The 26,375-nt window shown below is 37.8% G+C and overlaps 1 protein-coding gene across 1 annotated transcript in view; it reads right to left on the bottom strand.

Moving 5' to 3' along the window:
- The window catches only part of AFF1 (ALF transcription elongation factor 1), a 166,075-nt gene that overhangs the window by 46,368 nt on the left and 93,332 nt on the right, over window positions 1-26,375 (bottom strand). Inside the window, 2 exon segments of the mRNA XM_074228110.1 lie at window positions 5,795-5,881; window positions 17,229-17,270. Of these exon segments, the coding sequence (XP_074084211.1) occupies window positions 5,795-5,881; window positions 17,229-17,270 (129 nt within the window).

The raw sequence follows: 26,375 nt of genomic DNA, 5'->3' as shown, positions 1-26,375 counted from the left end.
CAGATCTATGGAAAGAGAAGCAGTTTATGACTAAGAAAGAGATGGAGAACTTCATTAAAAACAAACTAGATAATTTTGATTACATTAAATTAAAAGGCTTTTGCACAGACAAAACCACTGTAACCAAGATCAAAAGAAATGTAGTAAATTGGGAAACAATATTAACTACTACTATTTCTGACAAAGGACTCATTTCTAAAATACAGCAAAAACTGAGTCAAATTTTCAAAACAAAACAAAACACAAAAAAACCCCAAGCCATTCCCTAATCAACAAATGGTCACATGATACGCAAAGGCAATTCACAGATAAGGAAATCAATGTGATCCATAGTCATATGAAAATTTGCTCTAAATCACTATTTATTAGACAAATGTCAATAAAAGCATCTCTGAGATACCCCTCACAGCTCTCAGACTAGCCAATATGACCAGAAAGGATAATGATCAATGCTGGAAGGGATGTGGAAAATGTCATGGAACACTATTGTTCTATTAGAAACCAGGAGGGTCGGGATTTCAGGGAAACCTGGAGGGATTTGCATGAACTGATGCTGAGTGAGATGAGCAGAACCAGAAAAACACTGTACACCCCAACAGCAACATGGGAGTGATGTTCAACCTTGAAGGAAATTTGGGGCTGTCTGCAATGGAGAGTACCATCTGTATCCAGATAAAGAACCGTGTAGTTTGAACAAAGTCCAAGGCCTATTCCCTTTAATTTAAGGGAAAAAAAAACTGATATCTTATTGTCTGATCTTGCTATCTCTTCCCCGGCTGCCCCCAGAATTAAAGGGAACAGTCCTTGGACTTTGTTCAAACTCCACAGCTCCTTATCTGGATACAGATGGTACTCTCCTTTGCAGACAGCCTAAAATTGTTCCCAATTGTTGCGCTGATGGAATGAGCAAGTCCTTCAAGGTTGAACATCACTCCCATGTTGCTGTTAGGGTGTACAGTGTTTTTCTGGTTCTGCTCAGCTCACTCAGCATCAGTTCATGCAAATCCCTCCAGGTTTCCCTGAAATCCCGTCCCTCCTGATTTCTAATAGAATAGTGTTCCATGACATACATATACCAGTTTGCTAAACCATTCCCCAATTGAAGGACATTTACTGGATTTCCAATTCTTTGCCACCACAAACAGGCCTGCTATAAATATTTTTGTACAAGTAATGTTTTTACCCTTTTTCCTCATCTCTTCAGGGTATAGACACAGTAGTGGTATTGCTGGGTCAAAGGGTATGCACATTTTTGTTGCCCTTTGGGCATAGTTCCAAATAGCTCTCCAGAAGGGTTGGATGAGTTCACAGCTCCAGCAACAGTGTAATAGTGTCCCAGATTTCCCACATCCCTTCCAACAATGATCATTATCCTTCCTGGTCATACTGGCCAATCTGAGAGGTGTTGAGGTGGTACCTCAGTGAAGGTTTAATTTGCATTTCTCTAATAATTAATGATTTAGAGCATTTTTTCATATGGCTATGGATTGCTTTGATCTCATCTGTAAATTGCCTTTGCATATCCTTTGACCATCTGTCAATTGGGGAATGGCTTTTTGTTTTAAAAATATGACTCAGTTCTCTGTATATTTTAGAAATGAGTCCTTTGTCAGAATCATTAGTTGCAAAGATTATATCCCAATTTACTACCCTTCTTTTGATCTTGATTACATTGGTTTTACCTGTGTAAAAACTTTTTAATTTAATGTAAACGAAATCATCTAATTGGTTTTTAGTGATGTTCTCCAACTCTTCCTTAGTCATAAACTGCTCCCCTTTCCATAGATCTGACAGGTAGACTAGTCCTTGATCTTTTAATTTGCTTATAGTATTGTTTTTTATGTCTATGTCCTGTAACCATTTGGATCTTATCTTGGTAAAGGGTGTGAGGTGTTGGTCTAATCTAATTTTCTTCCATACTAACTTCCAATTATCCCAGCAGTTTTTATCAAAGAGGGAGTTTGTATCCCAATGGCCAGACTCTTTGGGTTTACTATAATCCTCTCCTGCTTTTACACCTAGTCTATTCCAGTGGTCCACCACTCTATTTCTTAGCCAATACCAAACAGTTTTGATGACTGATGCTTTATAATATAATTTTAAATCAGGTAGTGCTAAGCCACCTTCGTTTGCATTTTTTTTCATTAAGCTCCTGGCAATTCTTGACTTTTTATTTCTCCATATGAATTTACTTACAATTTTTTCTAACTCAAAGTAATTTTTCAGAATTTTGATTGGTAGGGCACTAAACAGATAGTTTAGTTTTGGTAGAATTGTCATTTTTATTATATTAGCTCTACCTATCCATGAGCAGTTGACATTTGCCCAGTTACTTAAATCTGATTAAATTTGTGTGAGAAGTGTTTTATAATTGTTTTCAAAAAGATTCTGAGTCTGTCTTGGCAAATAGACTCCCAAGTATTTTACACTGTCTGAGGTTACTTTGAATGGAATTTCTCTTTCTAGCTCTTCCTGCTGTTTCTTGCTAGTCATATATAGGAAAGTTGAGGATTTATGGGGGTTTATTTTATAACCTGCAACTTTGCTAAAATTGTTAATTGTTTCCAGTAGTTTTTTAGATGATTTCTTGGGATTCTCTAGGCAGACCATCATGTCATCTGCGAATAGTGAGAGTTTTGTCTCTTCCTTCCCAATTCTAATTCCTTCAATTTCTTTTTCTTCTCTAATTGCTGATGCTAACATTTCTGATACAATATTGAATAGTAGTGGTGATAATGGGCACCCTTGTTTTACCACTTATCTTATTGGGAATGCCTCTAGCCTCTCCCCATTGAATACAATACTTGTTGATAGTTTCAAATAGATACTGCTAATTATTTTAAGGAACAGTCCATTTATTCCTACACTCTCTAGTGTTTTTAATAGGAACGGATGCTGTATTTTGTCAAAAGCTTTTTCAGCACCTATTAATATGATCATATGGTTTCTGATAGGTTTGTTATTGATATAATTGAGTATACTAACAGTTTTCCTAATATTGAACCAACCCTGCATTCCTGGAATAAATCCTACTTGATCATAACATATTATCCTAGTGATGACTTGTAGTCGTTTTGCTAAGATTTTATTTAGGATTTTTGCATCCATATTCATAAGGGAGATAGGTCTATAATTTTCTTTCTCTGTTTTAACTCTTCCTGGTTTAGGTAGCAGTACCATATTGGTTTCATGGAAAGAGTTAGGCAGAGTTCCATCTTTCCCTATTTTCCCAAAGAGTTTATATAGGATTGGAACCAATTGTTCCTTAAATGTTTGGTAGAATTCACTTGTGAATCCATCAGGCCCTGGAGATTTTTTTTTAGGGAGTTAACTAATGGCTTGTTGAATTTCTTTTTCTGAGATAGGGTTGTTCAAGTATTTAATCTCTTCTTCATTTAACCTGGGCAACTTATATTTTTGTAAATATTCATCCATTTCACTTAGATTATCAAATTTATTGGCATAGAGTTGGGCAAAATAATTTTGAATTATTACTTTAAAAAGTGAGTTCACCTTTTTCATTCATAATACTAGCAATTTGGTTTTCTTCTTTCTTTTTTTTAATCAAATTGACCAGAGGTTTATCAATTTTATTGTTTTTTTTTCATAATACCAACTTTGGATTTTATTTATTAATTCAATAGTTTTTTTGCTTTCAATTTTATTAATTTCTGCTTTGATTTTTAAAATTTCTAATTTGGTATTTGATTGGGGATTTTTGATTTGTTCTTTCTCTAATTTTTTTAGTTGCATGTTTAGTTCATTGATTTCCTTTCTCCAATTTATTCATATAAGCATTTAGAGCTATAATATATCCCCTGAGAGTTGCTTTGAATGAATCCCATAGGTTTTGGTATGTTGTTTCATTATTATCATTATCTAGGATAAAATGGTTAATTCTTTCTATAATTTGTTTTTTGGTCCACTCATTTTTTTAAGATGAGGTTATTCAGTTTCCAATTTGCTCTGGGTCTATATCTCCTTGGCCCAGTATTGCATATGACTTTTATAGCATTGTGATCTGAGAAAGATGTATTCACTATTTCTGCCTTTCTGCAGTTGATCATTAGGTTTTTATGTCCTAGTACATGGTCAATTTTTGTATAAGTTCCATGTACTGCAGAGAAAAAGGTATATTCCGTCCTATCCCCATTCAGTTTCCTCCATAAGTCAACCATATCTAATTTTTCTAACAATCTATTTACCTCCCTAATTTCTTTCTTGTTTGTTTTATGATTTGATTTATCTAGATCTGATAGCGGGAGGTTGAGGTCTCCTACTAGTAGAGTTTTGCTATCTATGTCTTCCTGTAATTCTTTCAGCTTCTCCTCTTAAGAATTTGGGTGCTGTCCCACTGGGTGCATATACATTCAATATTGAAATGACTTTATTGTCTATGGTACCTTTTAGGAGGATAAAGTTTCCTTCCTTATCTCTTTTAACGCTATCTATTTTTGCTGCTGCTTTGTCTGAGATAAGGATTGCTACCCCTGCTTTTTTTTTACTTCAGCTGAAGCAAAATATATTTTGCTCCAACCTTTTACCTTTACTCTATATGTATCTCTCTGCTTCAAATGAGTTTCTTGTAAGCAGCATATTGTAGCATTCTGGTTTTTAATCCACTCTGCTATTTGCTTATGTTTTAAGGGAGAGTTCATCCCATTCACATTCAAGGTTATGCTTACTAATTCTTTATTGCCCTCTGTGCTATCTTCCCTCTGTTTGTATTTTCCCCCTTTCCCCCCCCCTTTTATCCATATTCCCCAGTGTTTTGTTTTTGAATACCACCCCCTTCAGTGTTTGCCCTCCTATATCACACCCTCTCCTTTCTTTCCCCTTTCCCTGTTCCCTTCCCTTCCTTTTTTTATTTCCCCTTATTTCCTCCACTCCCCTTCCCTTTCTCTGTCCCCCCTCCCCCTAGCCACCCCCTAGATTCATAATTTCATATAAAGTCCTCCTTAATTATGAAATACTTCATTTTTTGATGTTTGAGTTCAGAAGAAAAAAGATTAGATTGAATTATAAAAAAAATAAATTTGAGGGGCAGCTAGGTGGCGCAGTGGATAGAGCACTGGCTCTGGAGTCAGGAGTACCTGAGTTCAAATGTGACCTCAGACACTTATAATTACCTAGCTGTGTAGCCTTGGGCAAGCTACTTAACCCCATTTGCCTTGCAAAAACCTAAAAAATAAATAAATTAATCTCCCTGAAAAGTTTTGTAATAATTGTTATACTACTGATAAATTTATTTAAATTATTTTTAAGGACTTTTCAAAGTCACACAGAACTTAAGAGCTGGAATAACAATAGAGATGATCTAATCCATTATCTTCAGTTTCAAAATAAATTGCTTGTCCAGAGTCACAGGTGGACCTAACTAGGATTTCAAATTCCAGGCAAAGAAGGAAAGGATAAAGGGAGAAAGACAGGAAGGTAGATTGGAAGGACCATTTATTATTCATCTATTATGGGCGAGAAAGTATGCTAAGTGCTTTCAAAATATCTCATTTGATTATTACAACAACCTGGATGTTATTGTCACTCCCTGTTAGTGTTAAGGAAACTGAGGCAGAGAGAGGCTAAGTAACATATTCAGGGCCACCTAGCTAATATGAGGTCATAAATGAATTCAATTCTCTAGTGGAAAATTTCTTAATTTGTTTTACTTTTCTAATACTACTAATAATTTTTAATTGATTTCTTAACTTTTGATTTTATTTTTACTGTTCAATGCATCACTCAAACACTCCATTAAGCAATAAGCTAAGTTTTTAATGTGCTTTTAAAATTTTACCTTTGTTGGAAAAGGAAATTTTGAAGATTCAGCTGTATTAGGCGTATGGATTGCTGTTAAGGGTGGAGGCCATGAATGGGTCATTTCCTGAAAAGAATTAGAAAGGAAAAGTAATTATAAATAACACATTTCCTGGAATTTTATTTACTTCATTTAAATTAACATGTAAGGAAAGCAGTCCTCTTGTGAGAAAAAATTTTAACTGACAAGTTGTGGTCAATTTCCTTAAGAAATGTAATAGGTTACCAACCTTATATACAAAAAGCATATTTATCAGCATAAATGAAAAAAAAATTACTTCAGAGGAAAAAAATTGATTATGGAATGTATTTTTAAAAGGATTTCATAACATGCATATTAAATATAATAAAGTTTCTAAATTCTATTTATATTAAAATATTTTCATATGAAAATTGCTGGACTGATAAACTAATGAACCACAAACCCCAGAATTACAGAGAGAATAATAACCAAAGCTTATAAAAGGTACTAAATTATCAGGCAGGATACATTCTGTCCTGCTATTGTATTTGCAGGAAATATTCAAGTTGAAATGGCAGAACTTTCCTGTTTAAACCATGCAAATAAAAAAATCTTTGCTATAATGATGTACATTATAGGATACAATCTTATTTTTCTATTTTTTTATTGTTGCTTAACAAAAGAAATCAATAAAAATTTGTTTTCATTAATTTTCTATAGGCGAAAATAATCTTCCTGTAGTTACCAAAGTAATATTGAGCCTAAATTTTATTCTAAGCACCTACTACCTGCATTTATGGTTTATATAAGAAAGTTAAAACAGTTTAGTTTTCCCTGTTTTAAGGAAAAACTAAAAAAAAAAAAAGTTGAAACAGGACAACATAAAAGCCTTAAGTCTTTGTAAACCTTTCTTTTAGTGTTCTCTTGTATCCAACTCTTTGAAGACCATGGCATGACTAGCTCTTCTATCTTTCATTATTCATTGTTTCCAGATCTATCAATCTCATCCTAGGGCTTTCCCCCTTTTCTTTTTGTCTTTAGTCTTTCCCAACATCAGGTTTTGTGGCCAGAATATTTAAGTTTTAGCTTCATTAATTTAAGTTGTGATGAATTTGCTCTCCTTGCCTTCCAAGGGAATCTCAAGTCTTAAATGCAGACTATCCAGAAAAATTTAAGTGAAGTAGAAGCACTGGTGTTTCTGGAGCTTTCTCCATGATCCAATTTGGTCTCTTTGAGCTCAGCCTCTCTGAAAGCCAGCTCGCTCTTCTGCTAAGTTTCAGTTCACAGGTTGGAGATGAACTTGCAGAATCTTAAACATAATTTTATTGGAGTATGAAATGAGCACAAATATTTAGTAACCCAAGTAATCCTTAGGACTGGGATTTAAGTTGATTTTTTCCAATTCAGACACCACAAATTTGCCAGCATATTGAGAACTTTAACAGCAGCATCTTTTAAGGTCTGAAATACCTCGGTCATGATTTCACCATCTTCACTACTACTACTGATAAACAGACAGACTACAAGGGCCCACTTGTCTTCATCCTTCAGGACATCTGGCTTTAGATCAATAACCACCCCATTAGAACGTGAAGAAACCTTCATGGTTAGGTCTTCTATGCATACTTTCCACCTCTTGAATCTCTTCTACTCTGGTTAAGTCCTTACCATTTGAGTTTTATCAAGCCCATTTCTTCCATGAAATGTTCCCTTTACTGATGCCCATCAGTTGGGAATGGCTGAAATTATATTATGTGATTATGATGAGATGTTATTTTGCTATAAGAAATGATGAGCAGGATGCTCTTAGAAAAACCCGGAAAGACTTATATGAGATGAAGTGAAATGTACTGTATACAAAGTTATAACAATATTATAGGATAATCAGCTGTGAATGACTTAGCTTTTCTCAATTAAACAATGATCCAAGACTGAAGAACTTATAAAGAAGAATGCTGTCCATCCTCAAAGATGGATGGTTTTCAGAATACACATGGTTTTTTAACTGTATTTTTGGGTGGGGAAGGGTATGTTTTCTTTCACAACATGGAAATGTTTTGGTTGACTAGACATTTTTAACCAATATCAAACTGCTTACTTATTCAATGAGAGGATGTGGTGGAGGTGAGTGAATTTGAAACTCAAAGTTTTAATATTGAACATTAAAAACATTTTTTTTACAAATGGGGAAAAATACTAAATACACTTTTTTAGGTTTTTGCAAGGCAATGGGGTTAAGTGACTTGCCCAAGGCCACACAGCTAGGTAATTATTAAGTGTCTGAGGCTGGATTTGAACTCAGGTCCTCCTGACTCCAGGGCAGGTGCTCTATCCACTGCACCACCTAGCTGCCCCTTAAATACATTTTTAAAAAAAGAAATGTTCCCTCGATATATCTAATTCTCTTGAATAGTTAACTGTCCCACCTGATGGACACTGCTCATTTAAGAAAACCTTCTCTCTCCTTCCTATTCTGGGGAATTCTGCATTCAGTTGGCTCTCTTTTCCTTTCTCCTTGCCCTTTCCTTAGCTATTTGTAATATCTCATTGGTCAGTCACTTTGCCTTCCTGCTTCCTTTTGTGGGGGGGATCATTTGTGCTGCAGCCTCTAGTTTTTCAGGCTCTCTAACCACCAGATCAATCCCTTAATCTATTCCTCACCTCCATAAGGGATGCTGTTGAGGCCATTCTGATATTGCCTGATGGTGAATTCTACTTTCTTCACTTTTGAGAGTGAATATTTTAATAAGAAGCTCAAGATCTGAAGCACAATCAGCCCCGACCTTCTCCACCTTTGGCTACAAACTATATATATGCTCAATATGATTTCAAGGATTTAACACAGTCCTAGGGAACCCCTAGAAAAAGGGGGAACACAAAGTGATTTGTCAGAAAAGTCTGGAAAGGAATCATCAGATAGGTATAAAGAGAACCAGGAAACGAGATGTAATGAAAACTAAGGACAAGGAATCTGTTCAAAAGTCACAAAAAAATATCAAGAAACATGAGGACTGAAGCAGGGTTAAGTAAAGGATTGTTTTTTAAGGCTATAGAAGCACGAGGCAATAGGTAATATTCCAATGTACACTGAGATTTAAAATTATAAAGGTAATAAATTACACAATAATTATAAAAATGATAAAGAGGAGTCAGAAGGTGTTGAGATTAGAGGTCAATTATCTTGAAAAGGGGAACACTTCTGAAACAAAATAAAAGGACAGTGGGGAACAATATACTGATGGAATTTGAGGTAGATGAACAAGAAGAGACTGCTTACAGTAAGTATAAGACACAGCAGCACTGTAGACTTGGGAAGGGATGAAATAATCAGACTGACTGTCTTTTTTAATTGATCCTATTTACAATTAGCAATTGTCTAAGTCATGATTCTTTGTGAACTTAATTCAGAAACTTCACTGGGTTGTGATGAGTTCAGTTTAAAAATCCAGTTCTCCAGCTAATCACTGTTCTATTTACCCTTACACTGTTCTGTTACCCTTAAAGAATGCAGGTAGACACCAGGGAGTCTAGTCTAGTATCCATGCTATCTTTCAAGGATGTCTGGTTTGTTATCCAAAGAAGTATGGTTTGCTATCTCTGTTCTTGCTGATGCAGCAGGACTAGAACAATGGACATTTCTTCATCACAGGAGGGAGGAGGTTTTTACTAGCCCTCACTATCAATTTTCATCCAATTATATGTTCTTTCATCTATGATGCTACTTTCCCAATTTTCTATACTCTCAAACACTATGAGAAAGAGCAGTCCCTCTCATTCAGGGTATTACCTTTGCTAAGAAAGCTGAGATACTATGTATCGGCAAATTCACACTTGACTAAAAATTGATTTCTGGTCAGAACTTTTGGATTCCAAGAACCTCCCACTTCTCCTATATCCTTAAAAAAATCCTCTGCTTAACCCTGCCAGGTCCTTAGTCCATTATCCCACAACTGCATATTCATTGTCTCTCAACCAAAATCCAAAAACTAAAATGTTATGACCTTACTCTTTCAATTATCTGCTAAATTCACCAGCCTTTTCTCAGTTCTTAAGGAGTCCTTAGAAGATTTGAAATCAAAATCATGTCAGTGAATGGTAAATAATGTGGAAAGGGGAGGACAGGAGTTAATTGAGGGGAATAAAGAGATAAAAGGATGTCCTCCCAAATATAAGGTGTTGAACTAGAGAAGATTATAAGACTATGTCAATGAAAACTCTGAAAATTATTGATAATTAGCTGGCTTTGGAGGAACCAGAGGGGAGAATCTGGAACTTTGCCCCCAAAGACACTAAGCGGTGCCCATATTTTATCCAGAAATCTCTACTAGATTCTCAAAACAATCAAAAAAATAGGACAAAATCTACAAAAATCTTCACAGAAACTCTTTTTTGTTACAGCAAAAAAAACCCTAGAAACTAAAGAAGTGCCCTTTCAGCTGACTGTAGGAATTAAAAGGAAGACTGTTATGCTTTTAACTATAAAAGTAATGAAATCAGCATAATCCTGAAAGGTTTATAGGAACAAAGTTCAAAGTGAGTAAAACTAGGAGAAAAATTTATACAATAATGATAACAATAAAAAGGTAAACAACTGCGAAAGATTAAAGAATTCAAATTCGTGCAATGATCAATCATGATTCCAGGAGAAAGATACCAAACAAACAGGTGACAATACCATGCTATTGTGTTGGATTATGTGGGGATAAGTCTGTAGATACTTTACTACCATCCTCTTTCAGCCCCCCCTCTCCCTCTTGCTACACAACGCAAAGTAACTTACTCCTTCATTTTCTGACAGGATGAATGTCAGTATTTGTTTCACTTAATAATGCATATTTGACACAAAAGATGTTTTTATTTTGTTTCTGGTGGTGGTTTTTCTTCTCCCAAAGGAGAAAATAATTGGGAGGAGGGAGGACTAGAATATCAATTGTGGAACAAAAGGCAAATTTTACTGAAGTAACTTATTAAATATGCAAAAGAAAATCATCTGATAGAAAAACAGACAGTACATTTTTGAGTAGTATATGAAATAATGTAAAATAAAAGCAATCTGTAATATTACAGTTCCACAGGTTCACGTATAATTCTCTTCTATTACTGTAATATGGAAATGCTCATTTGATGGAATTTTTTTAAAAGTAAAAATTTTTTAAAGATAAAAATTTTGTAGTTAGTACATAACTGCTAGTTGGACTTAGCAATGATATTAAACAAAGGTACAACGAATTTAGGAGTAAATTCTGCTAAGTGGGGTTTCATCATATTGGAGACAGGAAAACATTCAATACTGTATAATCAGGGGGATGGGGGGGGAAGGCAGCCAAGTGGTGAAGTGGATAGAACTTTGGTCCTGCAGTCAGGAGACCCAAGTTCAAATCCAGATTCAAATACTTAATACACACTTAGTTGTGTGACCCTGGGCAAGTCAATTAACCCCACTGCCTTGTAAAAACAAACAAAAAAATAGAATCATAGTGGAAAAAGAAATTGGGGAAACAGATTCCCAAGACTATAAAGAAACAGAAGGAGTGAGAAAAGAGATCTAACATGATGGGTAGTTTATTAGCCAAAAGACATAATAAAAGAGGAAGACAGTAAAATGGGAAAGGACCCAGGGGAGGTAGAGCTGAGATATATGTAGATGAAAGAAAGGGGAACAGAAGCCTCAGAAACATGTAAAGAATAAGTAAAAAGGATCTATTAGACACAGGACAATAAACTGATATGTTTGACTCAGGAACACAAGTAAGTCTGCCCCAGATTTGGACTGGATTATTACCACCACCACTACCCCATCCTATAACAAGAGGGAGAGGGGGGCTGAAAGAGGATGGAAATAGAATGTAAGTATCTAAAGACAACTTCCACATTAATCTAACACAATAGCATAAATATTCTTCTATTACAATACTTTTGGAAATAGCATATTTCCAAACATTTTTTCTTAATCATTTTTCAGAAGCTTAGTTATAAGAGAACTTTAGTGCTATCCCCTCCAACTGAAGAGAAAGTCCTATAAAATCCCTAATTAGTGGTTTGGGCAGATAAAAGAAATATTCTGCTTGGATAAAAACAAAAGATATGGTTCAATAATCAAAAGAGCCTCCAGTTTTGTGTTGAACATCACAAGTCTCTTTAAGCAGACCAAGGAAAAGTTGGGGAATAATAAAGCTTTAAAATTAATTGTGTCTGATTCCATAGAATTCAATTGGAAAAAGCCTGACATAGACAAGAAACAAATATATTCTTTCAAGTGCTCAGGCCAAGCCCAAGTCAGGACCTTAGAGAGCTCATACCAGGGGAGAAGCACCCTGACTTTGTCCTATATCAGAACCCTCTGGAAGTACTCCAAGTTTGCCCAACCCCAGGCTGAACCTGATACCAAAGCTCCCAGATCAATCAAGCGCCCCCTCCATAAGTGGGGCAGCCCTAACAAAAGTGAATAGTTACAAAGCAGGTTTAAGAATGGGTGAACATTAAAAGAACCCCACTATAAAGAGTTATTATGATAGTAGGGATACACTAAAGAAAAGACAACACAGAATTCAGCTAGAATTCCTGGGAAAGATGAAGCAAGAGTTTTTTTAAATAAAAATATTTTTTAAAATATTTAAAAAATATTTTAGCAGATGAGGAGGTTTGAGGAAAAACTGGAAAGGACATGGAAGCTACAGAAGAAAGAAGTGGAAAGGTAATTAACAGCTTGGCACAAGAGACACAAGTACATGGCCAAACAACAAATTCTCTGAAAAGTAGAATGGACTCAATAGAAGCCAATGACTCTATGAGGCAATTTGAAATACCAAACAAAATCAGAAGACTTTTTTTTTTAATAATACAAGAAAAGCAACTGACCTGGGAAACATTAAGAAACAAAGATGAAGAATAATCAGATGATCTGAATACATTTAAACAAAAAAGTACTTAGAATCAGTTAAGAGTCAGAGGGCAAAGTAGAAACAGAAAGAATCTATTGGACATAGTCTTCTGTAAGAACCTTAAAAAGAAAACTCCCAGGGAGAATTCAACCAAAATGTAGAGTTTCTAGGTCAAAGAAAAAATACTGGTTAATTCTAGTCCTTCATTATCAAAGACCAAAATGACATCCCTATGTGTGAGTTGAATGACAATTGTCGGACTGTAGCTGATCAGACCAACATGAGCTCAGAATGCTCTCCCACAGGTTGGGCACAAACAGTCCATGTGAACACCTGGGGTGGGTACTAGTTTCCTTTGAGCTGCTTTAATTCTGCCTTCCTCATAAGAGTGCAGCCTCCTAACTGATGAAGGCATGCCATGCTGGATGGTCCTGTGTCTCCCATGCTGTAAGATCAATTCTAAAACTTTTTCAATGATGCCCTTACGATGCCCTGGTGTTGCTTCTTTTGACCCCCTTGTGAGTGCTTGCCTTCTGTGAGATCTCCATAGAATAGTTTTTTTTTGCCAAGTGTTCGTCTAGGATTCTAACACTATGCCCAGCTCATCATACTACTACTCTCTGTAGTAATATGGGAATACTGGACAGTTTAACTTGAGAAAGGGTCTCAGTGTCTGGTATCATCTCCTGACAGTTTCCTGACATGGCACTAGTTCACTGTCTGGTTTCACAGACATGTAGCAATGAGGTCAGCACAATGTCTCTGTAGACCTTCAGTTTGGTAGTCAGTCTAATACCTCTTCTCTCCCATACTTTTTTTCATAGCCTTCCTAACACTGACAATGTGAGTGTCAACCTCATTGTCAATGTGGACCTCCTGACACTGCCAAGGGAAGTGAACTTCTCCACAGTGCTCAGAACTTCTCCATTTGCTGTAACCAATGGTTCCACATATGGATAGTGTGGTGCTGGCTGATCCAGTTTCTATATTTTCTTAGTGTTCTTTGTTAGACCAAAATGAGCACAAGCAGCAGAAAAACGATTCTTACTTTGTTGCATCAGAGGCTGCACTGAGGGCACAACCATCTCAAAACATAATATCATGCACCAACACTCTTGCCATCTTTTCAAGTTGAAGAATTTACCATCAGTGTGGTAGTTGACATTGAGGCCATGTTCATTCTTAGTGAAGGCATTTGAGAACATGGCTGAAAACATCATGCTAAAAAGCCTGGGAGCAAGGACACATCCTTGTTTCATTCCATTGGTGACTTGAAAATCTCAAGAGCATCATCCACTCACTATACAGGACCCGGGCACACATGTTGTCATGGAACTGATATTTAACACTGATGACCTTCATTGGGCAACCAAATACTGCCATAATTTTCCATAAACCCTCATGACTGACGCTATCAAAGAACTTGGTCAGATCTACAAAGGTTGTATACAATTTACATACACATATTCTTTACTCTAAATCCTTACTCCGAAGATCCTCAAGAGTACTGTTACTAAGTGACAGTGGCTATGTGGTACTAATACCGAAAGTGTCAGGACTTACAGGTGTGTTACACTTCTTCATGTTTCAATGCATCAGGGAACAATGATCAAGTCCTGAATAATAAGGCCAGTGACCCAATATCTTCCAGAGCCAGATATTGTGTGTGAGTGAGGTGAAGACATAAGATGAAGGGTAGATTGTTAATACCAGAATGGGGATTTCAGTGATCAAGTCCTGAATAATAAGGCCAGTGACCCAATATCTTCCGGAGCCAGATATTGTGTGTGAGTGAGGTGAAGACATAAGATGAAGGGTAGATTGTTAATACCAGAATGGGGATTTCAGAAGAGACAACTCCGGGAGAGGAGGAAGATATAATCAGTATGTGAATAGGGCAGAGATGAGAAAACAGGAAGAAGTAGTTGGGAGAAGAGAATTTTCACAACAGATGGCAAGACTGAATCCCAGGGATAAATGAATGAGGAGCTAGGAATTTTCCTGCCATTGCATGAAAAACCATAGAGCTAAAAAATGCCTTTCCCTCCATGGTCCTTTCATCACTAAGGAGTTGATTTGAGCTCTGGCACCAGTTTCCTTGGAAGTCACTACAAATGAAGAAGAATAAAAGGTAGACTGGGAAGGCAGCAGCATGTTTCCCGCATCAGGAAATAAGTGGTTTCCCAAGTTAGCCTAAAATTGCACAGGTTCCAGTCCCGTAGCATCATCCCAAGAGAGAAGGGGAATTAACTGACACATTTAGAAGGAATCGGCAAGTAGAACAAGCATTAAGCAATAAGCCTTGGGAAATTCAAGTTCTTTGGAAATGGACAGGCCAGAGGAAATTTCAGTGTCATGGAAAGAAAGAATATCAATAGAAAATTGGTTTTAAAAAGAAAGCTACCAATCTACCAGCCAGAGGGTCAGAATCAGAAGAGATGCATTGAAGTAGAGTTCACTGGCTTTGTGTACATCATCTTCCGTAACTATGAAATGAGGACATTACCTTATAGAGTTCATTAAAAATGTTAATTGCTATTAGCGACCTTTATTCATACCAACACACATATCTACACACACTGGTTGGCACAGTGGATTTGAGTCAGGAGACTGAGTTCAAGTTTCAATTCTGAACACAAATGGATGTCCAAGGTTAAGTCACCTAAAATCAATGGAAGTGTCCTGGAGCAGAAAACCAGAATCCAATGAAGAATCTCAAGGATCTGCTGAAGCAGTTTTACTCCAAAAGTAAGGAAGAGAGCTAGCAAAGCTCCCACAGAGAGGGGACCCTAGGGGTTCATATTAACCTAAACCACAAAAGGTCCTGAAGAACTTTGTAAGATAGGAGAAGGGCTGAAAGAAAGCTAATGGCACTGGAAGCCCAGATGAAGGAATGGAATGAAGGCTAGCAATGGGACCCAACATCCAAGAGCAGGAGTGGACAGAGCGCAGTTCTGACCTGATCATATCAGGACAGATAGCTGGCTGGAAAAAAATAAACAGAAGATGGTAAATAAATTTTATAACTATAGGAATAACTAAGATACAAATCCAAAAGAAGAGAGAAAGTATGAGGTCACAAAGATTCAACGAGTCCCTATAAGAAATAAAAAATAAGATTAAAATATGAATATTGAAAATAAAATTTGAGATTCAGGGGAAAAAATTTAAAAGATATGTAGTTTAGTATTTGGAGGTGTTAAACTAACACCATAAAAGCAGACACCTGAAAATTATCATTAAACAATGAGAAATCAATGATTCCATGAGTCAAAAAGAAACAGAAGAATAAAATCAAGTCTAAAAGGTAGGAAACGAAAGGTATTTTGGACAGTAGGTCAAAAGGAGATAACTCAAGAATCACAGTACCAGAGAGATGTGACAAAAAACAGAAACAAGAAAACCTCACACAAAAACTTCCCAAATATATTTAAAAAATAAAAAAAGTAAAAATAGCAAGAATCCAATCCAATCAACATTTATTAATCATTCACTATGTGTCAGACACTAAGCTACGCCTGAAGATACAATTAATAAATAGGCAGTCCCAGGAGCTCACAATCTAGTGGAGGAAAGAAGACAGTGGCTGGGGATATCACATGGGGGGGGGGGGGAAAGAGTCACATCATGCTCCATGATATAGAGCGACAGACTCTCTAAGCAAAGGAATCTGAGGAGTTGGGTATTCCATGCTCTAGCTCTCCAATCAGAAGGAAGAAGAGGCTCAAGGAGCATGCTGCCAATCAAAGCTTTCATTAGTGGCATGATGTCAAAAATCCATAGAAAACTCCAGGGTCCATTATAGCCAAAATCTAGGGCTTCCAGGTTAAAGAAAAAATACTGCAAATAAAAGTCAGTTTGGATAACCAGCAACAAAAGGGTCACACAGAACCTAGGAGCTACCACCATATTCAAGGAAAAGGGAATTGGAATGGCAAAAGTCTAAAAACAAGAAAAATAACGGCCAGAGTATAATCTCAAAGAGGGAAAAATAGACCTTTCATGGAACAGATGACTTTCAAGCATTTCTGATGAAAAAGACCATGGTCTATACAGTTACTAAGTGTCTGAAGCTGGACCTCGGGGCTTCCTGCCTCCATGCCCAGAGGTCTAACCACTTGACTCAGGGGTATAATTGAAACAAACTGTCATTTCAAAGTTGCCACAGACATTAAACTTCAGCCTCTATCTCAAATCAAAAAGCTAATCTTATTTTTATTTTTTGGTTTGTTTCTGTAAGGCAATGAGGTTTTAAGTGACTTGCCCAAGGTCACGAGGCTAGTTAAGTATCAATGGCTGAGGCTGAATTTGAACTCAGGTCCTCCAGACTCCAGGACTGGTGCTCTATTCACCATGCCACCTACCTCCCCAGCTAATTTTATTTCTGAACAAAACTTGAATTTTAACTGCTTTGTGGAAGCAAAGGGGAATTGTCAGAAAGTAATACTACATCACACACAAACATTTTTCATTAGAGTGATACTAATTAAATAAGATGAAAACGAATGGAAAATATTCCACCTACTTAGATTTAAGTAGAAACAGTAAAAAAGCATTATCAAATGACTCACCTTTAAGATTTCTTCGACACAGTGTACTTCATTTGGGAAGGCCTGCTCAAAGTTTAAAAAAAAGGAAAAAAGAAAAAAAAGAAAAAAGGCATAAGAGCAGCACTCACTATAATATTATGATAAGCTAGTAGGAAAACACCATACAGCAATTCTGTATGAGACCCTACATTGATCCCCAAGTAGCTTGATCTTCATTTAGATAAGGAAAAATAAGATCCAAAAAGGTTCACACTTGGGCCAATAGCTGCCCCCCCCCACCAAAAGGCAGTATCTCCAACCTCCAGTCTTCTCCTGATCAATGACAACCATGCCAAATAGTTTTAATGAGCACAAACTCAAAGAAAGTTGTTAAATTAAACATGGCCACAAAGTGCTGGACCAAGTGACCGCAACCTTTTCTTAGCACCAGTCAGGAACCCCTTTCACAACTCAAGGGAAGGGACACATCTCCCCAGTCAGCCAAATCACTTCTGCTTATGGACCTTCAAGGGCATTCCAAACGTAATCCAGGGCAGGGCTCAGTGACCTTTCAAGTCTGGAATGTCAAAACTGCATTGTGAAGAAGTAAAGCTTATTCTTCATTCACTCAAGTTCAGCAGGTCAATAATTTAAATCAAAATTTAACTCCTTAGGTTTTTCAATTCCCTCTCCAAGTGTGAACTATTAACTAAAAAACTACAAATGTTATTAACTAAATATGGTTAAAGGTAAGATATTCAAAAGGTGGAATTGGAAAAACCTGTAACATCTACACATGTACATGACATGTGTGTTTCAAAGTACACATCCCTAAATCCCTAAATTTACTCAATTATTAATTATATGCATGCCATCATTACTATACCGATAATTAAGTACCTTACCACATTTACACAAAAATTTAAATTATAAAAGGATTGTCCCTGTTTTGGTCCTTCATTGGCACAGTGGAGCACTGGCCTCATAGTCAGGACAGGGATTCAAATTCGGCCTCAAACTTTTGTTACTTACTAGCTGTGTGACCTTGAGCAAGTCACTTGACCCAGACTGCCTCACATCCAGGGCCATCTCTAGGTCCTGATCCATGTCTGGCTATTGCCCCCCCTCCCCAATGCTCAGGAGGAGAAAGTGATGCTGGGGACTTAGTACAGCACCACACACACACACACACACACACACACAGTCAAATCCAATCCATGTGATCCTGATGGCCTCACCTCTCTGATCTTATGGTCTTTGAGAATGAAGGACAAACACCACCAACATCATCATCATCACCATCATCATCAAAAGGATCAAGATGTTTGAAGGGTGAAGTCTTGACTTGCAAATGAATTGCATTTAAGAGAGGCAGAGCTGTGCAAAGTCATCAGCCTCACTCTCCCCAGGATCTGGGATGGCCTGGCCCCAGGCAGTGGGAGACCTGGCTCTTTTCAGGTTAGAGTCTTTCCCAGGTCTCAATTTATCTGAGGTAACACACCCATTAAGTATTTAAAAGCTAGGTCAGAGCAGAGGCAAAGGTTAGCCTAGCTAGCCTTCTCAAAAGAATCCATCTGGGAGAAGACTGGATGAGATAAGATAAAACAACAAAATAGCCTCAGGAGTTAATGGGGGGTGGGAGTGGCATGGTTAGAAGCACCCAAAGGACTTCAAGTCTAGTCCTCTGGTCCTAAAATCAGTATCAGTATTATAGTCCAAGGATGATGTTTGTCCTTCATTCTAAAAGAAGATCATGTTATCAGGGAGGTGATGTCCCATGAATGTGAACTGGACAGGAGAATGGGAGTGCTGTACAATGGCACCAGCCTCACTTTCTCCTCTGGAGTCATCTTCATCCAGGGGCCAGATAAGAAGTCAGTCCCTAGGATCCACCTTTTAGACCTGTTCACAGGGGAGTAGTCAAATACCTTAGGATAGGGAGGGTCTGCAGCACACTTGATTGGCTTTTTGTTTTAAATTTAACAAGTCCCTCAACTCTTACCAGAGTTCTCAAACTTTATTCAAGTTATCTTTCTCTGGGGACTTTCTTTCCAAAGTAAATATTCCTCCTTATTTCTGTTTGAAATGACATCTTCCCAGTAGTCAAGACTTTTGCCAAAGGAATATCATCCTTCTCCTTGGTCTCATAGTTAGCCAAAGTCCTGCCATGTTCCCATTTCCCTTTCCTGTGCCGGACAACCTTTTCAAATGCTAAGTCTCAGTCCCCTGCCTTCTTTTCTTCAGCACCTATGCCCTTCCCAATCCCAAATCATTGAACTTGCTCAACTAGCCCACAAAGCTTCTTCCCCCATGGTTGGCAAAGCCAGCTTACAACCCCAATGACATTTTTTCAGTCTTAACTACTCCATACCTGCTTCTTCATTGGAAAACAGGAGAGAGGAATCTTGTAAGATTCCTTAAAATTTTTCTACAGATAAGGCAACTCCTTTTGTGCAAGCAGGCTGAGAGAGAGCCCACCAAGAGGGGAGCTGGGGGAATTATCACAATTGTGTACTAGGCTTCCTAGTTCCTGTTAACTTGGGTGGCAGAGGATAGAGCATCAATCCCAGAGTTAAGAGCATGGGGTTCCAAGTCAGCCTCAGACTTGGGCAAGTCCCTTGACCCTGCTTGCCTCTGATTCCAAAACCATCTCCAGTTGTCCTGATTCATGTCCAGCCACTGGATCCAGATGGCTCTGGAGGAGAAAGTGAGGCTGGTGATTTAGCACAGCCCCTCTCACTCAAATTCACTTCATGTGTTTGTCATGGCATCACTTCCCCTAATATCATGGTCTTCTTCTTCTAGGACAAAGGGCAACATCATCATCATCAACCTCAGAACCAGAGTTCTCCACCATGTTTTGGTCATTGATCGGGAGAGAGCCTGGGGAAGAAACAGGTTCTTCTCAGAATGTTGATATATCAGAAAATGCAGCACAGGAAACCAACTGCACCAAAGTATACTCATCCTGGCCAGGACCTGGGGCTCCTTCTTGCCCAGCTGAGCTGGGGTGGGTGGAAGTTCCAGCCCTTGGACACCAGTATTCCCTGGCTTCTTCCTTTACAGCCTCCTCGTTGGGCCACAGGAGACCAAGAACTAACTCAGCAATCCCAGATCAGGAATCTCTGACTCTATGAGCACACTTCAATGAGCTGCACAGAACCCCCCCCCCCATTCCGGGGGGTTTTCTCTCCTTTGTGACAACAGCAATAACTGGTACAGTTCTGGGAATGAAGCACTATGGAAAGAAAGGCATCCAAAGGACAAACTCTCTGAGGCCTGTCCTGGGGGGTCTAGGGGGTGAAGGGGGGGTGTCCAGCAGGGAGACTTGGGAGGTTGTGAGTAGATACAGAATGCAGAAAAAAAGATAAGAGACCAGAACATTAGAGGGCCAGGAATCAGAGAAGGACAGGAAAAGATGATGGATAAAAGAAGAGTGACATAAATCCTTTTTGGAAATGGGCACAAAAAAAATGAAATTAAAAACAAAAAAGAATAGGTTTGTCTACCTGAAGGGGGAGGAGAAAAGGTGAATCATTAGCAAAACTCTGGGAAAGGGGTAGCAAACGGAAGGAAAGGATTGGGGTGAGGGAAAGAAAGTCAGTGGGAACAGGACCATTGGTTAAAAAAGATTAAGGTAAAGGAACTAGAAGAAAAGGGGATAGAAGGAAAAAGAAAAGGTCATACCTGGGGATGGAAAAACCCAATATCAGAAATAAATGGAGGAAAATATACAACTGTATACAAAATGTACAATAATTTTAAATGCAAATGAATTAAACAATTTAATAAAATAAAAAAATGACCGATTGGATAAGGAAACAAAAGCCTACAACCTGATGCTCAGAAGTTTAAGATAAACACAAAATAAATCTGGGACAATGGGGAGAAAAATTATCTTGCACAAAGTGAATCCAAAAAGGTAAGAGTTGCAATCCAGTGATCTGACAAACTAAAAAAAGCATTTGCTAAACAAAAAGGGATTTAAAACAAAGAAATCATATTATGCTGAATGGAACCCTAGACAACAAACTGATATCAGCAATAACTTCTTCTAGGCACTTAAATCCCTTAGTATCCATATTTATAAAGGAAACATCTAAGCTACTTATGGAGAGTGACACAATGGTGGCAGGAAAGCTTGGGATATTCCTCTAACAGTTTAAAAAGAAAGACAAATGAAAGGGGAAATATGGAACAAAGAGTTGGAAAGATCAGAGTGAAAAGAAGTTTGACTTCTTCCAATTGAGGAAGCAAAAGAATCTGTTTCTCAGAATACATGGAATTGTTATAAAAGGTGATCAAGTGTAAAGGCACAAAGATGTCGCAAACAAATGTGAAGAGGCAGAAGCACTTAATACATCCTTTCCAGACCATAAGGGAGTGAAAATAGTCTAGGATTCAGGAACCAAAAATAGAAGATAGAGACTCAATCATAACAACTAATAACTATGCAAAAGACAATGTTACTGACAACAATAACGAACCAAAATCTGAGATGCAATGAAAGCAATCCTGAAATTGGCAGGGCTCAGGGAAGGGAGAAACAGATATCCTTACAAGCATATTAACACATTTTTAACACAGACTTAATGAATTGAGAGTGCAGTTTAAAAATTTTTAAAAACCCAACAAACCTTATATATGCAACAAATTAGAAATATTAAAAATTGAGAGGGGAAATAGACAAATTGGGGGGGAGGGAATTGTTGAAATTAAAAGGTGGTTCTTTGAAGAGACAAATAAAGTTGATAAATTCATAGTTAATCTGATGTTAAAAAATTATTGGAGTTGTAAAAGAACCCCCAAAGAAAAAAAATTCGTGGTCCTGTCGAATTCAGACAAGAATTATTCTCAAAAAATGAAGACTGACTCAAAAATTTTAAATACAATTCTATCTGGCAGAGTATAGCAATTTACAAAATAACAAAGAATCATACATTATGACCAAGTGGAATTTATAATAGGGATGAAAGGATATTTAACTTTAAGAAAACCATCAACACAATTATATAAAAAGTCAAAACATCCAAAACCACAAGATCATCTCCTTCATGCTAAAAACTCTACAAAGTATAAGCAAAAAGGGACCTTTTTTAAATTTCATAAAAACCATCTATCTAAAGCCAAAAAGCAAACAGAAAATGCAATGGAAACATTTTCAGATTTAAATGCAGGATTAAAGCAAAGTTGCTTTCCCCACTACGATTTAATGTAGTTCTAGAAATGCTAAGGACAGCTATTAAACAAGAAAAAGACGTTAATAAAATGAGAGACATAAATGTATCTTTCTGTGCTTAGAATAGAATGTTTTAATTATAAAATCCTGGGGAACCAGCAAAGATGGAAATTGAATCAACTAGTATCACCATTTAAGTTACAAATTAAAGGCTAAAAAATGAACAGGATTACTAGGTAATTTAAAATACAAAAGGAATCCCACAAAGGGAAATAAATTAAAATATCTAGGAGTCAACTTAGCAAAAAACTGAAAAAAGTGAACATATTCAGTTACAAAGTATTCCTTAAAAGGGGGGGAAAAGAACTTTAACAAGAACATACAGTGCTCATGGCTAGACTGTGTCAATATAATAAAAATGACAACAGCAGAAAGCTTAATTCATGCTTTTAATGATCTACCTATGGCCTTACAGGGCATGTGAAAATGATAAAATTCAACTGGAAAAACAAGACATGGAATATCAAGAGAAAGGATAAAAAGAAGGAGGGGTGAAAGGGAACTATTCTAAAGTAGCAGTCATCAAAACCAACTATTAGTAGTTAAAAACAGAAAAGGCTTATGGAACATTCTGGACAAGGGACAATCAGAAGCAAGAAACCTCAATAATCTACTTTATGATAAAAAAGAAAACTACAATTTCTAATACATTATAAATGTATATGCAACTTTATAATATTAAACATACAACAAAAAAATTTAGAAAGAAGTAGATCATATACCTCTTGCAGGTGGGAGATTTATTCTTTACCAAGCAAGAAACAGAGGCAATCACAAAAGATGAAATCAATAACTTTTACTTGAAACTGAAAAGTTTCTGCATACGAAGGAAAGTGATCATATGGGAAACGAGAGAAGAGGATTGGGAATCTTTTAATTTTCTCTGATCAGTAATCTTTATATAAAATGGTTTTTTATATCCAAGGTATATAAAGTTAATAAAAATACAAACTAACAGCTATTTCCCAGTATCAAAAGGATATAAACAAATTTCTCAAAAGAACTCAGACACATTTGCAACCATAGGGAAAAATGATTCAAATAATAAGGAAAATGCGAATCAAAAACTCTGAGGTTTTATCTTATTTCCTACAAACTGGAAAAATTGAAAAAAAATGGCAACAGTGAATGTTGAAAGGATTGTGGAAAGATAGGCACACTAATACACTGTGGGTGAAGTGGTACAATCATTTTGAAAAGCAATGTGGATTTTTGCAAATAGAGTGATGAAAACATCTAGGTTTTCTGAACCAGAAATTTCATCACTGGGTTTATGTCCTAAGGAAGTGAATAATAAAGAAAAAAGCCTCACATACTACAAAATATTTACAGCAGCACTTTTTATGATGGTGAAGAACTGGAAGTCAGAAAGATGTCCATCACTTCAGGAATGATTAAACAATCTGGGGGACGTGAATAGAATGGAATATCACTGTGCTGTAAGAAATGATGGTTGTGATCAATACAGAGAAGTATGGAACAATCTATATGAATGGAAGTAGAGTGAATAAAGCAGATCCAAGAGAACAAGGCAAATGAAAAGGAAAACCACACACCAAAAAGATCAAAAGTAAAAGCAACAAAATGTTAAAGAGCTAGCAGAACCAGAATGAAGGAATATGAGAAGACGCTAACCCCTTAGTGGAAGGTGGAGTCCACAGGCGTTATACAATGCACGTTTTCAGATTTTTTTCAGGGACTGATCACTTGTGCTGATTTTTTTCCTTCCTAAAAAGTACTACAACTGAACAAAAAATTCAGATAAGCTTATCAATAGTGTCTGCTATGAACACGTCATACATTAAGTTTTTAAGTTATTAACTGGGTCTAGCAAATTTTGACTATGAATAATGGAGGTCAAAAATTCTCAATACTCTGCATCCTGCATCTTTGATGAAACATCAGATGAGGTCCCACTGAATGACATGGAAATGAATGACCTAAAAGGCTTAATAAGGAAATGGCTCTCTCCCTATCCCTACTGTCAAAACAAGCTAGGGAGGTGATTTATTTCCAATTGTATAAAGTCAATAGATATCTTCAACAGACCTAACTTCCTCTTCACTTTCCCCTATTAGCCCAGCCCTATCCCCAGTCTAAAGTCAAAGAAAAAAAAAGTGTCAATGTTTTACTTTTTCTTCTTAGAGACTGACATTGTAACTCTGTAAAGAGAATATTACAACAAATTAGATTGGAAACAAAATATCACTGCAGGGGTAGTTTCCTCAAAGCAACACAAATAAGATAAGGATTAATGGTACTCTTGCCCATTTCAAGTTCCACAGGGCTAAGACAGTATTACTATTCTTTGTGTACATGTCTTATCTATCCAGTTGGACTGCCAAAAGTGCAGGGTCCAAGAAGCTCTCTAACTCTGTCTTCCCGAGATGCCCAGCGCATTTTTTTCTGAGGATAATATAAACTAAGAACAAAGAAGCCCCAGAAAGAGGCAGCAACCACTTTCTGGAGCAGGAAGTTGAAGTCTTAAGAATACAGTAAACGTTTAATCTGTGCTTTGTCTGAAAAGATACAAAGATTTGGTTTTGACCTTAATTCCAGTGGTAATTCCAGAGCCCGCTGCTCCTCTAATGTTGTCTCCTAGCATTGATATTAAAAAAAAAAAACCCAACCCAAAACCTTAAAGTGGTAGGCGACAAGTATACAATGCCCCTAGGAGATGATTTGGCAACTGAAGAAATGCCCTGGGGTTTACTGATACTATAACAAACACAGGTGATAGAGCACAAATAAATGGGGTTCCACCCTGGGCATTGTGTCTCTTGATACATCCAACTTTACATTTTTCCCAGGTTGGCATCGTGAAAAAAGCCCTACAGAAGGGTACATTTGGAGTGGCCTTCCTTAGCAGGGACAGAAGACACATTATCCAGCAAGGAAAGATGCCACAGACTTGGACCCTCTGAAAACATCTACTCCCTGTCTGCTACAAATAACGAAATCACTCTCATGTGGCTTTAAAATCTGGTCTCGCTGTCTTGTTGAGATGAGGGTCTCACCCCCAAAAGGGAAACCTGATGTTGATGCAGGTGGGGGTGGATGCTGTAAACCGCCTGCCCTGGGGCTGGGGTCCCTCAAACTGGTAAGGTTGAGTGTGTGGCAGCTAATGAAGTCACCCAACAAATATGCAGAATCACTTTCCGGTTTTTCCTAAACAACAGACTTCATGTGCCATCTAGAAAAGGGTCCTGTGAAGCTCCTGCTCATAAAACATTACTAGCAAGCTTCCTGGAGCACATGGTTCATGTTACCTAGAAGAGGGAGAAGCAGGGATTCTCCCCACTTTAGAAGTAGAGAGCAAAAGACGTTAAAGCTAACCCACCTCCTGCCCTCCCCCAAGGAAACTCAAATTGCAGGTAGGCACGAGTGCACCTGGGTCCCTGCTGCGCACCTGAAGGGGCCCCGGGAGAAAACCCTGGCAGGCTGCGGCAGCGCTCTGCCCTGGCTCTGTGGCAAGGCACGGCTGGGGAAGGCGCGTCATCTCCTAAGGCTCGTTTTCGAGTGGAAACGCCGCATACTGTTTCCGTGAGCACGGCAATATGCATCGGCGCTTTGGGGTAAGGCTCAGCCTGGCATGCGCAGGGCCCGTCTGAACACCTTCGCCGCTGGCGTCAGAGCTCTCCCGCACCCTTACACCCGTCTCCCCGGTTTTCCCTGGGCTCCAGTGGCCCGAATTCGGCGGAGGCTCCTCACTAGGGCCCCTGCGGTCCTGCCTGGCCTACCCTGCCATCTCTGCCCAACGGGGCGCCCTTGGCGGGGCAGTGCTGAGTGACGACTGCATAGTCTTTAGCTTTAGGGGAAAGGGTGCAAACACTTGGGGTGGCTCAGACGCAGAAGTTCTGAGGGGCTGCACGGCCGCTGCAGCTTTCAGAGGGGCCTCTGGGGGCTCACGGCACAGACAAGCACAAACACGCGCCCCCCCGACCCGCCCC

Source organism: Macrotis lagotis, chromosome 3 (genome assembly GCF_037893015.1).
Source record: "Macrotis lagotis isolate mMagLag1 chromosome 3, bilby.v1.9.chrom.fasta, whole genome shotgun sequence".
NCBI classification, from domain to species: domain Eukaryota; kingdom Metazoa; phylum Chordata; class Mammalia; order Peramelemorphia; family Peramelidae; genus Macrotis; species Macrotis lagotis.
This window is presented reverse-complemented; position numbering and strand designations above follow the sequence as displayed.